The 15738-nt window shown below is 57.0% G+C and overlaps 7 protein-coding genes across 7 annotated transcripts; 5 read left to right on the plus strand and 2 right to left on the minus strand.

The window, feature by feature from the left end:
• Window positions 1-19: 19 nt before the first annotated feature.
• GNI_001520 (hypothetical protein) lies at window positions 20-4119 on the minus strand (the record flags this gene model as incomplete). Its single annotated transcript, XM_011130170.1, has 3 exons — window positions 20-310; window positions 480-526; window positions 699-4119. The coding sequence occupies 3 exons, from the start codon at window positions 4117-4119 to the stop codon at window positions 20-22; spliced, it is 3759 nt and encodes a 1252-aa protein (XP_011128472.1).
• A 191-nt stretch (window positions 4120-4310) lies between these two features.
• On the plus strand, window positions 4311-6757 carry GNI_001530 (hypothetical protein; the record flags this gene model as incomplete). The annotated part of the gene is made up of 2 exons (XM_011130171.1): window positions 4311-4531; window positions 4717-6757. 2 exons carry the CDS (start codon window positions 4311-4313, stop codon window positions 6755-6757), a joined length of 2262 nt encoding a protein of 753 aa, XP_011128473.1.
• Window positions 6758-6814: 57 nt separating this feature from the next.
• Window positions 6815-7999, plus strand: GNI_001540 (hypothetical protein; the record flags this gene model as incomplete). The annotated part of the gene is made up of 1 exon (XM_011130172.1): window positions 6815-7999. One exon carries the CDS (start codon window positions 6815-6817, stop codon window positions 7997-7999), a length of 1185 nt encoding a protein of 394 aa, XP_011128474.1.
• A 500-nt stretch (window positions 8000-8499) lies between these two features.
• Window positions 8500-8956, plus strand: GNI_001550 (hypothetical protein; the record flags this gene model as incomplete). Its single annotated transcript, XM_011130173.1, has 2 exons — window positions 8500-8690; window positions 8743-8956. 2 exons carry the CDS (start codon window positions 8500-8502, stop codon window positions 8954-8956), a joined length of 405 nt encoding a protein of 134 aa, XP_011128475.1.
• A 295-nt stretch (window positions 8957-9251) lies between these two features.
• Window positions 9252-10849, plus strand: GNI_001560 (putative peptidylprolyl isomerase; the record flags this gene model as incomplete). The annotated part of the gene is made up of 2 exons (XM_011130174.1): window positions 9252-9428; window positions 9521-10849. 2 exons carry the CDS (start codon window positions 9252-9254, stop codon window positions 10847-10849), a joined length of 1506 nt encoding a protein of 501 aa, XP_011128476.1.
• A 661-nt stretch (window positions 10850-11510) lies between these two features.
• Window positions 11511-12746, minus strand: GNI_001570 (hypothetical protein; the record flags this gene model as incomplete). The annotated part of the gene is made up of 2 exons (XM_011130175.1): window positions 11511-12508; window positions 12611-12746. The coding sequence occupies 2 exons, from the start codon at window positions 12744-12746 to the stop codon at window positions 11511-11513; spliced, it is 1134 nt and encodes a 377-aa protein (XP_011128477.1).
• A 20-nt stretch (window positions 12747-12766) lies between these two features.
• GNI_001580 (hypothetical protein) lies at window positions 12767-15605 on the plus strand (the record flags this gene model as incomplete). Its single annotated transcript, XM_011130176.1, has 1 exon — window positions 12767-15605. A coding segment is annotated over one exon (2839 nt), but the record flags the coding sequence as incomplete, so codon positions are not given.
• Window positions 15606-15738: the final 133 nt, after the last annotated feature.

The raw sequence follows: 15738 nt of genomic DNA on the forward strand, positions 1-15738 counted from the left end.
GGGGGGGGGGGGGAGGAGGTTACAAGGCTTTCTCGTCGGTGGCGGACGGTTTGTTCTTTTTGGTCTTGTTGAGCTTCTGCACAACGACCGGTCCGTACTGGTTAGCAAGTTGGTCGCATTGTTGTTGTTGCTGAAAGGCCAGTTCTTGTGTGGCACAGCGACACCAGAAGAACGAGATAAGGTCCGGGTTGCTGTTCTTCGTCGCCAGGTCCAGCGCCAGGATGCGGTCCAAAATACGCTGGACCATGGACACGATCCGGGCCGAGGGATTCTCGACCTTCTTTAGCAACTCATTCAGCACCCCCTGCTGCTGAGGCAACATATTTATCGCGAGAAAAAGACCCCACCTACCCATCCACCCACCAGTCCGAAAGCGGACCTGAGCCACCAAGGGCGTCCCAGACCACCAAGGGCGTTCCAGACTACTGGTTCCGCGACCTATCGGGAGTCCGAATCCGCGACCCATTGGCAGTCCCTACCCCGGCGGAGCTCCGTAGACCGGCCCAGTATCCGGCCGGAAAGATGTCTGGCGCACAAAGAAGGCTGCACTGGATGCCGGCCGGAAAAAGGCTGTGGCTGGAGCAATGCAGGCGCTGCCGGCGAAGCCTGTGCAAACACGTGTGGTAGCGAATGCCGCAAATGCGCGTAGCCCACGCGACTGCTATGATGTACTTGACTCGCGGCCCCCGGCTGTCGACGGAACGCACGTCTCTCCACCCATAAATCAGACCCCGCCAGCGTCAACCACCCGCCTCCCGGGCACTGCGCTACCTCCAGACCTTTCTCTCGAGGGTCCGGGCCACGACCAAGCTCTCGAGGGGCCTGACCACGACCAAGCTCTCGAGGGTCTTCACGAGCACGAACAAGCGACCATTGCGACCGGTCTGCACACACCAACTCGGCCTCGCTCCATGGTACCGCCTCCTCGCCGAAGTCACTCGGTCCCAACTCGTCACTCGGTCCCAACTCGTCACTCGGTCTCAACTCGTCACTCGGTCCCAACTCGTCACTCGGTCCCAACTCGTCACTCGGTCCCAACTCGTCACTCGGTCCCAAGTTTTCGCTTCGCCGCAAGTCGTCGTTCCGTACTAAGTCGTCGTTCCGTCCCGGGTCGTCGTTCCGGTCTTGGTCGCTAAGTTTGTGGTCGCTGCGTCCTGGGTCGCCAGTCTCCTCTTGGCCGCAGTGGTGCGTTGCGAAGGGCACGCCTGCCTCCCGGTCGAAGGCTTCGAGTTCGGCGCCACGGTCGAAGACGAGGGCGCCACGCAGCGCGGCGGCTGGGCAAGCGGTTGCGAGTGGCGCGACTGAGCGTTGCAGTTCCGCAGCGCAGCCGAAGCTGAAGCCCTGGTCGTAGGCCGGGACCTGGTCCGTGGTGTCGTGATTGGCTCCGGAATACAGAATGCTTGTGGCGCTTCGATCGCGCGTGTGTGCGGTTTGAGAGACCCAAAGACTACTGCCCCTTAACCGACCACGTTCCGAGTGATACTCGGCCATAAGTCGCGAAATGGCTTCGTCCCCGACCTCCGATACCTCGTCACTGCTCGATTCCAACCCGTTCACCGTCGCCCCGGCCACCGTCGCCCCGGCCACCACCGCTGCTGCCCCGCTGACTGCCGCCCGTCCGTGGCCACCGGAGGACACACTTGAAAAATGCGGTGCTGATTGAAACACACTCGCAGGCACCGCCGTCTCCGACTGCCCCGCACGCACCTCCTTCCGGAAACACGTCGCTGCCGACGGCACACTTCCCGTCTGGCCTTGGCCCGTCTGGTCCTGGCCCCGGTCGTCTGGGCCCGTGTGGTCTTGGATTGTAACGGCTTGGTGTTCGCTCAGATAGGACTGACCGAGGACGCCGGATCGACTGCTTGAGGAGGCGCTGCTTTCTGAAGGTAACATACGCGGTGGCCGCTCCGCAACAGGACTAGAGTTTCTTGCGAGGCTGGACTCCGAACTCAGAGAACCTTTGAAGGGAACCAGGACCCCTTCGCTGCTAATGAAGCCCAACCCCGGATCGTCAACGAACACACTTTCTGTTTGCGACCCGGGCGCCCCGCCCGGGTGCTTGACCCGTCCTAGTCGACTCAACGGCGAACCCACACGGACTTGCGCGGCCACTCGGTCCCCCGTGGACCCCTCTGTGGTCCCGCTCGTTAACCCTCCAGTGATCTCAGCGACAGGACCGCCAGCGACAAGAGCTCCGGCGTCAGGGGCCGGCTCAGCTTCCGCTGGCACCTGTCCGTCGTGGTAGCTCATCACCGGCACCATCGGAAAACGCACTGAGTTCAACTTGAGGCCCTCGCTGGTCGTCGGCAGCAACTGCGTGCGCTTCTGACCTACGTGCTCTGGAGTGGAGAACTCTTCCAGTTCGTACCCGAGCATTCGTGTCCTGCGCTGCGAAGTATCCGAGGACGTATCTCCCTTATTCTCGTGCTCATTCCTATTCAGTTGCTCACTCCTTTTCGGTCGCTCATTCGTCATTTGTAGATCCATCTTGTGGTCACTTATCGTGTGTTCACTTATCGTGTGTTCGCTGCTGTGTTCATTAATGGGGTTATCATTAATCGTATGATCATTAACCGTCGCGTTGTTCTTTAATGGCTGGTTTGAGGTTACCTGGGCTAGTCTATGTTCCGCAATTTTGACAGCACTAAGGGCTACTGCGATGCCAGCGGCCGCCGCGATGTCTTCTACTTCAATGGGATCGGCGGTGAGAGCTCGGCCTGCGTCGGGCAGCGGTAGTGGTGCTCGGTCTACGTTGGGTGCTCGGTCACTGTACATGGGACTCACTACGCGAGAGGGTAAATGACCCTTTTTTTTATCCGTTCGTGGCAGGTGGACGTCTTCGCCGCCGTACTTGGATTTGAGTCCGAAGGTTGATTTCACGCTGACCGTTGACTTCATGCCTGCAACCGATTTGGTACTGATGGTCGACTTAAATGCACCTAGTTTCGACCGAATCGTCTTAAGCTGTGGTCTCGCCGGGTCCGTCCTTCCTCCCGCAACCTCCACCCTCGATGCGCGACTGGCGTACGCCTCTCTCTTGGCCGCCTCTCTCTTGGCCGCCGCATCGGGACTCCCGACCGGAGACTTAACCACGGGCATTAATGCAGTAACCCGACCCGTGTCTGTGCCTGGTTCTGAACCAATGTGTTCCAAACCACCAGGCTCTAAACCACCAGGCTCTATACCGTCTATACCACCCGGTGACAGACCATCCGGCGGAAGATTATGGGGTGCTAGGCCAACGGGTACCATGCCATTGGGTACTAGACCATTCGGTGCTAGACCCACTGGTACTAGACCATTGGGCACTAGACCCACTGGTACTAGACCATTAGGCGCTAGATCATTGGGTACTAAATCATTGGGTGCTAGACCATTGGTGTGTGCTAGACCATTGGTGTGTGCTAGACCATTGGTGTGTGCTAGACCATTGGTGTGTGCCAGACCATTGGTGGGTGCTAGACCATTGGTGGGTGCTGGACCATTGGTGGGTGCCAGACCATTGGTGGGTGCTAGACCATTGGTGGGTGCTAGACCATTGGTTGGTGGCAGACGGGCTGGACTACTCGCGATGGGTATTCCTGGATCCGTGCGACGGAACTCGGGGCCAGGCTTCGGCAAGTACGTGTTATCTGTTCTCTTGCGACTCAGCCACGAATATTCATCACTGGCAGTTCGGAGTCTATCATCATGTGTGATCTCAGGTAATAATTTCATGTTCGTCTTTTTGACTGGCCGAAAGGCGAGTGCAAGTCTTGAGTCCAGTCTAAATGAATTTCGTCCAACAGGCATCGTCTGCGGAAGACCTTGGACAAAAGGTACGCCCTGGAGGAAAGGGGCTTTTCGTTTAGTTGGGCCAGCTATGGCACCAACTTGAAAACTTCGGTTCGCCATTTTCGCCGAAATAGCGCCTGCTTCCAACTGTCTCCGATGGTCCATCGGGTGCAACAAGTGCTCAATGACTTCTTTGTTCTGGTCTCCGAGGTATGCCACCAAGGTAATCTCCGTCAGCCGGAAGTCCTCCGTCGGTCGAGACTGTACCACAATCGGCAGGTAACTCTCGTTCGTCTCCGTCAACACCAGCGACGACACCGCTCGGTCTAGCCGAGGGTATACCATGCCCCCCTGCAGGGACTCCTCTTGCCCAAACTTCGGACCAATCACTACAAACTCATTCAGCCATTTAGCCAAACAAACTGTGTGTGGCAACAAACTGTGTGTGACAACAAACTGTGTGACAAGTAAGCGCAAACGACGGGGTGGGACAGGCATGCAGTGGGCGTGGTGATCTACTTGAGCGGTTATTTTTAATGAAATCTGGTAACGTTCATGGCAGTACCGGCGTGCTGGCGGTGTGGTGGCTGCTGGCCGGCACGCTGTTGGTTAGGGCTGCCGACTTCCGCCGTGTCGAAGATCTCGTCGCCAAAGTGACCCTGCCCGCCGGTAGCGGGAAGACGCTTTGGGATGACCCGGCCTGCACCAGCGCGCTTATCCAGCACCCGTTGGTTGTGACCGGCGACCTCGTTGTAAAGTACGGCGTCCGGCCTGTCTGACTCTGCCCTACACCATCTTACCTCCTGTGCACTTTGCCTCCACCATCCCCCTGTACATCCAGCACTGTACCTGTACTTTCACTGCTGTACCTGCATCCCTGTAACTCCATCCCTATACTCTCCCTGTACCCGTCCCGTACAACCCGTGTGTGTGTCTGCTCAGTGGACGGATCCAGGTGTTGGCGAGTTCTAATATCACAGTCTACGAAGAGGAGGAGGCTGCGGCAGACACGGGGGAGGCCGCGGGCGACGTGCGGATAAAGCGGACTGCGTTGTCCAAGTTTGCGACGGAAAAATGTTCTCGCTCGGTGGCAGCGAACATGGCAGGCTTCCATGTGGTGGAAGGCGACCTGCACCTGCCTTACAGCAACCTGGTGATCGGGGGCAGTCATTTGGTGGTGGGTGGTCGTGTGGAATCGCACACTATCTCTCTGGACGGTGCGAGTACGTTGGTGGCAACAGCGCGGAGCTTTAAGGAAGACGGTTTCTCCTGCCCCTCCATGAGCGGTGCGATAAGTACCACGACCAGTGACAGGAGCAGTACTACGATCAATGACAGGATGGGGAGTGACAGGATGGGGAGTGACAGGATGGGGGTGAAGGTACGACATGGGTTGATTCACCTAAAAAACGGAAGTCGGTTGGTAGCGCGCGGGAGCATCGAGGCCCCGGCGATCGGTGTCGATCGAGGTTCCACGTTGGAGTCGTTTTGTAGCGAGATCGCGGCAATCGACTCCAGTGGGTCGGAGTGGGGCGACATTGCCGTGCTGGGCAGTTCCACTCTCGTCGTGCGCCAGGGACGCACTGTTCGCACACAAGGTTTGGTCGCCGGAGAGAATAGCAACCTTCTCATCGAGGCCGCCGAGGTCCAAGCCGACAATTTCAAACTGGCAGGCTACGCCGCTGCCTATGTCAAGGCCAAACTCAAAACAGAAGTCGCGCTAGTCACCACCCACAGTGTCCTCGTCCTAGGGGACTCACACGCACCCGCAGACCGCACAGTCGGTCGTGCCGGTACGCACACTCTTACACACTCTAGCACACACCCCGGCGCACACGATAACGCCAGCACGGCCGCGCTGGAGGCCCGGACAGGACTCATACTCGGCATCGGCGCCAAGGTCTTCGTGACGCCGCTGTCGCTCGCCCTCACTGACGCTCGCGAACTCAATCCCAGCGACTTGGTCCAGCTCGTCCAAGCCACCGACCCGAGCGTGAAGGCTCCAGGCGGCGTGGGGGGCTCCGCTTTAGGCGGTACCCTTGGCCGCACGCTCGACGTGTGCTCTGCTGACGACCACGACAAGCAACCCCGCAGTCCCGGCTTGGGGGTTGTTTCCAGTTTGGGCACCTCGAGCTTAGGCGGCTCTAGCTTAGGCGGCGCCCTTGGAGTCGGTTCCGGTCTTGGGGTCGGCTCTGGTCTTGGGAATAACAGTCATAACGAGATCCTGGCGGGTGCGGTTGAAATCGGCGAAGGCAGCGAGCTCGTGGTGCCGCACAGCCGACTTTCGATCGCTCAGCACCTCATTGTCGACGACTGGAGCGCGGTTGAGGGCCACGACATCCTGGCCAGCGCGTACGTCTCGGCCTCGAACTTTAGCGCCATCCGCGCACACCGCAAATTCGGCGCTGGCGCTGGCGGATGCCGCCTGGTCGCAGGTTCGATTCTCGCTGCCGGCGACGCCGACGTTGCCTGTTCCCTTGTTGTCACACTCGGCTCACAGGCACACATCGACAAGCTCAAAATACGCACCCACGACCGCGTCCTGGCACCTACAACTGGACCCACCACGACAGAAAAGAAGCCGCAACAGGACGACGAAGAGGGAGGGGCAGAGGTCGGCGGTGGATGCGGAAGCCTCGTACCGGCGTTGGCGGTGTCACGGAACAGCGACGTGACGGGTCGCGTGGCAACTGTAAACGGGACGGTGTTTGTGGACCGATCTTCGTCGTGGAGTGCCCAGTCGTTATTGCAGTTGGCTGGTGGCTTAATTGTAAAACGCGGGTCATGGGTTAAAGTCGGACACGATTTCCAGCAGACGCAGTTTGTCGAGCTGGAAGGCGCCTCCGAACTGGATGTGGTCACTAACACGGCCTTTGCCGCAGATCGCATCCGAGTCAGTGACAACAGCCGCCTTGCTCTTGAGGGCAAGACCATCAACACAGAGTACGGGAGTGCGCACGAGTTACGGGAGGGTGGGGGGTGACACACATTTGGGGTGACACACATTGGGGGTGATACACACACACGTTTCTTCAGACTGATGTCGGTGCACAGTCGGTCTCGAGCCGTGTTGCGGGGTGAATCGGCCTCGGTTTCCGAGGACGTGTCTGTGGAGGAGATGTCTCGGCTGTCAGTGCGCGGCGGGATGGTGGTGGGGGGCGTGTTCTCATCGTCTGTTCAGTCGCATAGTGTGTTGGGTGATCATTGTTCAGATCGCACGAGTTTGTCTCGGTTGGAGTTGAAGGATGGGAGTAGTGTAAAGATTGGATCTTCTTTACGACGTGGGACGGAGTTGTCTGCAGAGTTGTTGACGGGTAGTGAATTGAGGATGCCATGCAGTGCTAAGGAAAGCCAACTGCATCTTGAGCTGAGCGAAGACTCAGACTACCATGTACATCGCAGCTGGGTCGCCAGCGAACGTCCTATCAACCTAGCCGTACCGCCGTCTGAAAGCTCCGTCGTCAAGTACCTCACTCCCAAAAGCTCGGTTGACAACTTCAACTCCAACAAGACTTCAGCGCTAGAACGTAAAACAAAGGCCCTCGGTTGGCAATCTATCAATGCGGCTACAGGAGCTGCCGACCTTACACCTGTGCCCGACATCATGCTCATTGGAGACCAAGCCTCTGGCGTCGCAGTCTCAGCCGCCGCAGTCTCGGGAGACGTAGCCGGGAAGGATGGCGACGTAGCCGGGAAGGATGGCGACGTAGCCGGCGGCTCGGCCAAGAAAGGGGCCGCTCCGGCCAAGGGCCCCGGGGGAGGAGCCAAGCCTGAAAACAAAACGCAGGGCAGATTCGCGGGGACGGACGATGATGCGAGCAAGGAAGGAGGAAAGGACGGAGGAACGGAAGGAGCGAAGGAAGGAGGTCGCGATGGTGGCAGGGACCGCAACCGGGAATCGGAGCGAAATCGGGAGCTAAAGAGAGACGGTCGGGGGTCGGGAGAGCGAGGGTCTGCCGAGCTAGACACACCCCTTACGGGTAAGCATCGCCAGGAACGGAACCAGGACCGAAGTCAAGAACGTGGAAGTCAGGAGCCTACCACAGCAGAACCCCCCGTGCCAGCTGGAGGTTCGAGCGACCCTGAACAGTACTCACTCACAGCACGATCGTTATTGAACGAGCACGACCACAACGGCACGAGAAGAAGCCGTTTTCTCAGGGACCCGGCACCGCGGCGGAGCGCCAAAGAAAGCAAACGGCGGAAGCGTGAAGGTGAAGCATAGTAACTCCTTTCATTTTTGACTCCGTACCCGCACTTACCTGATAAGAATCGACCTGGCTAAATCACTGGCCGCGTGGATGCTCGGCCAGGCCAGCCCTGTACAATTCAGCCTGGCGGAATCATAGTTAGTTAGCTAGTTAGTTAGCTAGCCGTTCTTTGCTCTCTTTACAACATATTGTGTTCTCCCCATCATAAACACATATTGTGTTTATGATGTCGGAGCGTTCGGTGACGCACGAGTGTTCGGTGACGCACCAGCGTCGTCCGTGAACTGTGTGCGCGCAGGCAACCGACTCGATGTTGTCGTTCCGGTGGAGTGCAATACCGTCCCGGACTATGTGGACGTTGGGCAGAATTTTTGGGCCGGGGGGGGCTCGAATTTTTAGGTGCGGGTGTGGTTGCTCCTTGACGCGATGTCTTCTTCTGTGTATCGAACTCCCAAGCGCGAGCGAAAACGCAGTGCCGAGCAGCCGAAGACCCCGAGGACGGGACTTCCCAACGATGATTGGTAAGCTTGGTTACGTCATAGTGCCGGTGGTGGGTCACGTGGTACAAGTGGTGGGTCACGTGGTACAAGTGGTGGGTCACGTGGTACAAGTGGTGGGTCACGTGGTACAAGTGGTGGGTCACGTGGTACAACTGGTGGGTCACGTGGTACAAGTGGTGGGTCATGGTACGGGTGGTCGGAAATAGTACAAGTGGTCGGAAGTAGTACAAGTAGTGGTCATGAACCAACTCGGGCAGTTTGCAGGAACTTGGAGAACTCGATCATCCTGTGGAGGCCTCGTTGCGCAGGTTTGACCTTGACCACCGTTTCGGACCTTGTCGTGGCATAGGTCGGACAGCACGTTTCGCGCGCGGTGCCGGGCTCGACATACGTGATTACGATGAGCTTTTCACCTCGCCCGTCGCGAATGACAGATGCGTCTGGGATCAAGTGATGAAAGGGGGGATGTAACCATGGCGAGGGAGTTTGGCCATAGCGGGGGAGGTTACCGCCGCCGCGGGGGAGGTTACCGCCGCCGCGGGTTTTAGTTTTTATTCTTCTCCGCTACACGAATTGACTGCGCGAATTGGCGGCTGAAATCCAGGCACTTCAGTCACCAACCGTTGCCTTCTATAGTTGCCCGAAAGTTGGAACCCAGGTAGTTGAGTTGTCGTAAAGAAATTGCCCCCGTCTGTGAAAGTTAAAGAAGAGTGTTTCTAAAGAAGAGTGTTTCTAAAGAAGAGCGTGTGTGTGCGAGAACTAATCAATGGCAAGGGGCCGTCACCAAAAGGATAAGTTGTACCTGATTCATGGCGAGCTGTCCTGCAGCGCCAAGCCGAGTACTGAGGACCGACGCGTGGCGGTGGTTCCTTTCGACTATTGCAAGCTCCGACTGAAACCGTTCGACCCGGCAGAGCAGGTCTTGTCTGACAAGTCTGGTTACGTAAGTCTGCATAGAGTGTTCCCCCCTTCCATAGAGTGGTCGTCCCTTCCATAGAGTGGTCGTCCCCTGCGTGGAATGCTCGTCGCTTTTAGTTCTTTGAGAAAGAAGAGTTGTTAGCCTGGTTAAGTGACTACGGCAAGAATCCGGTGACGGGAGAAGCTGCGAGCCAGAGGGATTTTTTCACCGTACAGATCACGCGTGATGAGCAAGGCAATCCATGCTGTCCGGTGACTGGCAAGCGGTACGGTATGGGTGACAGTTACCTGGTGAATAAGCGGAATGGCAATTTGTACTGTGACAGTGTGATTTCCGAATTGTGTCGAAAGACGGGCTGCTGGGTTGATCCGGTGGACGGCACTGATATGAAGCTGAAGAAGGATTTGGTGAAGCTGCCGCAGGACACATTTGGCGTTCTTGAGGAGCGTCAAAACTTAGTAAAAAAGAAAGGACGAAGAAAAGGTAACTCCTCGGCTGCAGAACCTACTCCGGATGGTCCTGTCGAAAAAAACTCCAGGACACTGGGGACTGGACGGGAACGATCGGGGTTGGCAAAGCGGGTGCTGAGTGAGTTGGAAAACAGCACAGAGAATTACGGCGAGAAATTGGCCAAGTTATTGCGACGACCAGGTGATGGTGGACGGGAGGGGTATTTGGACCCCATTTCGGGTGAGTTAAAGAAGGTGAAGAGTAGGTTATTTTCGACAGGTATAGCTGCACAATCGGTCACCAGCACCTTGGTTAGTAGTGAGGGCTCGAATCAGAGTATGCAGACCATGACATCGCGAGAATACCGCAGTCTATGGTACGACTGTGTTAGAAGAAGTAAAAAGAATCTTTACATTACTTTCGACACCATGATAGATGAATCTTTGAGATGTGTTTTCTATGCACATAAAACGCCTGAAAACTCCCACCAAGTATTGATCAATGCTACCAAGAACTACTACACGATCTTCCACCCGGTAACGTTCAACCAATCCCCCGCTCTCTTGTTAACGGAGCACACTGAGCACTTTGATGACATAGAGGAAGAATTGACGAAGCTTGAAAAACCTAACAATCACATTCGCGCTGGTACGATTTTGTTATGGAAAGAACATGATCACCTAATCAGCCAGTCGGATGTGTCAAAGAGTTTTCTGATGAAGCAGAGAGTTTCCAGCGATTCCCCAATACGGTCCGGTTTGCTTTTCACGACTCGAGGATGTCTTGTTGACGACGAAATGCATTTGACAATTTTGGGATGTTGTGGCGATGTGCCGACGTTGGAAAAAATTGCGCGGAAAATATCTAAGGGAAAGGCTTCTGGGGGAGAGGCCGTTTCAAAGAAAGAGGCCTCTTCTTGCGGGTTGCGTGGTGCGTGTATTCATGAGAATCCGTTTGTTGGTGCGGAGAAGCAAGCGATTAGCACTTGTTTGTAGCCGTCAGGGAATACACCACCGGAGGTTTTTTCAAGGCCTTTGACATCGCCTGTGAGGCAGATGGCCGTACCTTTTTGGGCGCGTATTTTGACACCGTTGTCGGGCAGAGATAAGACACCATCTTGACCTTCATTAACAAAGACATAAACCACACGTGTGTGCAGACCACCAGGCGTCCATCGGATCTTGCTACCCAGAAGAAATTTGCAGAGAAACAAAGTCTTAACACAACTGATATCGGAGGAAGCCATGGCCGCCAATCGCCGACAAACACGACCCAGACACGCATCTGAATCCGGATTCAATTGACATACCCATGTCTCGCCGCTCAGCCGCTGTCCCAATGGCAACTCGGAAACGTTTTCGTATCCCAACTCCTCACCCAACTTCTTGATCTCCACCAACTCCGAATACGTCACAATTCGACTCGCCAACACCACACGACGGTCCGTTGCACTTATCGACACCACATCAACCTCTCGACACCCATTCCCCACCGAGTCGATTCGCAATGAAAACAACACGTCCCGACCCGCCCTCTTCCGCGCACAGTCACTCGCCGCGTCCACCGATGTCCCACCAGGCACCATCTCCGACGGCCCGGCGTCAACATGCATCACCTGTCCCTGCATCACCTGTCCTTGCATCACCTGTCCTTGCATCACCTGTCCTTGCATCGCTTGTCCTTGCATCGCTTGTCCTTGCATCGCCTGCCCCTGCAGCGCCTGTCCCTGCAGCGCTTGTCCTTGCACGCTTGTCCTTGCATCGCTTGTCCTTGCATCGCTTGTCCTTGCATCGCTTGTCCTTGCATCGCTTGTCCTTGCATCGCCTGCCCCTGCATCGCCTGCCCCTGCATCATCCCTTGCACGGGGCCTTGCATTTGCCTGTCCCGCGACATGCTTCTGCTCACCATGAGTCCGCTGGCCCGATTGATGGTCTGTTGTTGCATCATCGCTTGTTGTGCCATCGCTTGTTGTGCCATGCCTTGTGAGTGTTGGGCCATGAGTTGCGCAGGATGCATTTGGTGGGGCGATCCGGGAGCGGTGCCGGTGGCGGATGTGGCGGCGCTGTGTAGGAGGTGTGCGGAACGTGAGACAGATGCGCTCTTGAACCCAGGACGGCCTTCGCCGGGTCGGTCCGAGGCGAGGGTGCGGCTGTCTGAGAATTGCGCCGGGTCTCCGTGCAACTGTCGCGTTATTGCACCCACATCGATCCGTGGCGGGCTCATGGCTCGCGTCTCGGCGCAACCGGATCGTAGTTCCGGTTGCGTTCGCACCCCTTCACCACGACCCGACTCCGTCATGGAACCCGGACCCCCGGTCATGGGACCGCCCGCCGCCATCGGACCCCCGGTGACGGGACCCGGACCCCCGGCCATGGGACCCGGACCACCCGTCATGGGACCCGGACCACCCGTCATTGGACCGTTCATGGCCGGCCCGGCCATGGCGGGGCCCGCGACCATCTGGCTGGCAGGGGGCTGTCCGCGAAAGTCGAAGGCTCTACGACGTAGCGGGATGCTCGGTAACGTGCTCAGGTTCGGCCTTCCCGGCTTCTCCAACAAGCTTGAACCCGGCCGCTTGGTCAAACTACCTGGGTTCAAGCCGCCGAAAAAGCCGTACGATCCCACCTCTACCCAACGCTCGTCTTCCGCATACTCTAAGCAAGCTGCCGATCACCAAGGGGTTCGATCACCAAGGGGTTCGATCACCAAGGGGCATCACACTATGTGTGTGTGTGCCGAGAAGGTGTATTTCTTACCTGGGTTATGGGCGGAATGGTTTACGGATCTGAAGCAGAGCTGGGCGTAGATGTCTTGGATAAGCTGTTTGACATAGCGGGGAACGCGGTTGTCGCTGAGTGCGTCTTCGACTTGGCCGCTGAGCTCGTCGTCCATTTTCCCCACAGTTAAAATGAATGTTCTTATTCCGCAGGAAAGTAGTTGTAGTGGGATGTTCGCAAGAGGCTGCGGCGCAGAGGAGTAGTGAGGCCAAGACTAGTTCCGAGACCGGAGGTAGTCCCGGTTTTCTGGTTAGTCCAAGTCGTTCAGAAAGCAGTCCAGGACGGCGTCCGGGTAGTCCAGGACGGCGGGCGGGTAGTCCAGGACGGCGTCCGGGTAGTCCAGGACGGCGGGCGGCGTGGCAGGGGATATCATGCATAAGTCAGAGTCCGACGGATCCGGAGAGGATTGCGGTAATCGCGGGCAGTTCGATCGTGCTATACCGATGCACGGACGCGCTATTGCAGCCCACTGCTCGCTTCGAGAAGACGACGTCCCCTCAGATCCGGTGGCGGTATGTCAGCTGGGGGGTGGAGGATGGGCAGACGTTGGTGGTCATATCGGAAAATAGGAAACACGTGTGTTTAATTAACTTATTGGCAGCGGCCAATACAGATGGCGTCGTCACTGAGTCCTCACCATCCGTTGGCATCAAACCACCGCCACCACAACCCAGTCCGGCTGTTAAGCCTAAAGCCCTTATGGTCGGTGAACCGGTGCCCATCAGCCAAACGGCCTCTGGCAATCGAATTACCAAGCTCGAGACTGACCAAAATATGATCCGAAAACTTATACCCAATCTCATGTTGTCCTTCCCACTACCCCTCAACAACGCTTACAACATCGGACATGCACAAATCGGCCGACTACTACTTGTCTTCGATCCATCACCTACCATCGCCGTTATCTCCTCGGGACAAACGCAAATTACTACTTTCATCCATCTACCCATGCTCAAGACACCCACTTGTCTACACACTACCAGTGCCGACCAAACTGCTGCCTTCTCCGCAGACCGCGCCAACGACCGCGCCACTGACCGCGCACTCGAAACCGACCGCCCCCGCGTTCGAACCGGCGCCACGCAAACCGGCACCAGAACTGACCCTATTAATGCCTTCACCGACACCGGCCAAACGGAAGCTAACGACGAAGCTGGTGCACCCGGCCAGAAAGCAAGTTTGCTACGCGATAATTCGCAACGCACGGACTCTGGACCTCTTGACTCCGACCCCGATCGTACTGATCCCGATCGTACTGATCCCGATCGTACTGATCCCGATCGTACTCATCCCGATCGTACTCATCCCGATCGTACTGATCCCGATCGTACTCATCCCGATCGTACTGATCCCGGCCGCCCGGACGTGCATACTCCGACTGGCGAAGCCGGGCGGAATGAGGTGATGCCGGGTGGGTGCTCGATAAGTGATGCCCCTCGGGGTTTGCGTGGGGGATCGCTGAGTCGTTTGCGAAACAAATCGTTGAGTCGTCCGGAGTTGAGTCGTTTGCATGAAGGAATGTCTCGACACAACAGCGACGTTGTGGTGTCGCATTCAAGTAGAGGTGAAGGCTTGATGCGGATATTAGATTTACCTGAAGGTGTTTGGCCGGCTGTAAATGCTCCGGTGTTTTCGTACGGGCGAGGGGAGGGTCGTTCGGAGACATCCAGTGGTCGTTCACTGGCTCAGATTTTGGACGTAAAACAGACTAAGACGAGCGAGACAGATCGGCAACGTATTAACGCCGTCTTTGGTAATCGAGGCGTTGTATGGAGCGACTTTGATCGCGTCTCCGGCGCCATTCTCGCCATGCTCGGTACCGGCATGCTCATGGCAGTCCAAGCCGTCCCACCAACAACTAGGGCGGGCGCCTTCCCCACTTCCTACGCTGAAGCCTATACCCTTAGCGAGCCTGACCTGCCGCTGCTGCAGTCTGGGCAGCAACTGTCTGGACAGCAACTGTCTGGGCAGCAACTGCCTGGACAGCAACTGTCTGGACAACAACTGTCTGGGCAGCAACCGCCTGGACAGCAACTGCCTGGACAGCAACTGTCTGGGCAGCAGCAGCAGTCGTGCAGACAGCCGCCGTCGGGACAGCTGCCGTTCGGGCATTCGTCGTCCAGGCAGCTTTCCGCTCAACTTTCCGGTCAGGCTGGGTTCAATTTGAGTCCGGGGAGCGTCATTTCGGGGAAATTGCGTGCGTCATCGAGCACAAACTTCCAGCAGCTGGCTGGCGCACCCGTAACGACGGGTGGCCGCGGTAGTCGGAAATTGGCTGAGGAGATGCAGCGTCGTTTCATTGGTCGGATAATTGGTTACGAGCAAGTTGAGAATGTGCACTTCGTTTCTTTCTGTATCGTTAGTCGAGAGATCATTGTCGCGCGTAAAGATCCGCCACTACTTGTCAGTTACCGTTGCTCCAATTGGGCAAGTGTTGGTGTCGCCGCCACACCACTGTTCGCGGTACCGTATTTTGCACACGCAACACACTATTGGTCCAGCAACGGTGCCTTCCTGTGCGTTGTCGTTCCCGACGACGATGCACCACACACAGCCGGCTCGCCGAACGGATTCCAGCCCAGACCCATTTCTGTACAATCCGACCCAGATTCCACCGACCCCAACGCCGCCCGGACCCCCGATGGCCGGAGTTCTCTCGATGACCAAAGTCCTCCCGATGACCAGAGCCCCCCCAATGGCCAGAGTCAGAGCCCCCCCAATGGCCAGAGTCAGAGCCCCCCCAATGGCCAGAGTCCTCCCGATGACCAAAGTCCGCAAAGCCCAAGTTTAAAGGAAGGTCGAAGTTTAAAGGACCAAAGTGCCGAGGGGGCCGTGGGACCGGGAAGTAGCACGCTATATTGGTACACAAGGGCAGGCGAGTTGACACAGACATTGCGTGTACCTTCTCGGAGTCCGCCGGTATTGTGGGCATCAGATTGCACGAAGGTGTTGATAGGTGTGCGCAATTTATTGAGTGTGTACGACGTCGTAATTCCAGGCAATTGTTTGGTCTCACCGTCCAGTCGGGTGGTGCTACGTGGCAAGACTAACTATTACCGCTACGTGGACGCGGGCGCCATGCCTCGTCTAGACCTGTTGACGAAGCC

This window comes from Gregarina niphandrodes, assembly GCF_000223845.1.
Source record: "Gregarina niphandrodes unplaced genomic scaffold scaffold00001, whole genome shotgun sequence".
In the NCBI taxonomy this organism is placed as follows: Eukaryota; Apicomplexa; class Conoidasida; order Eugregarinorida; family Gregarinidae; genus Gregarina; species Gregarina niphandrodes.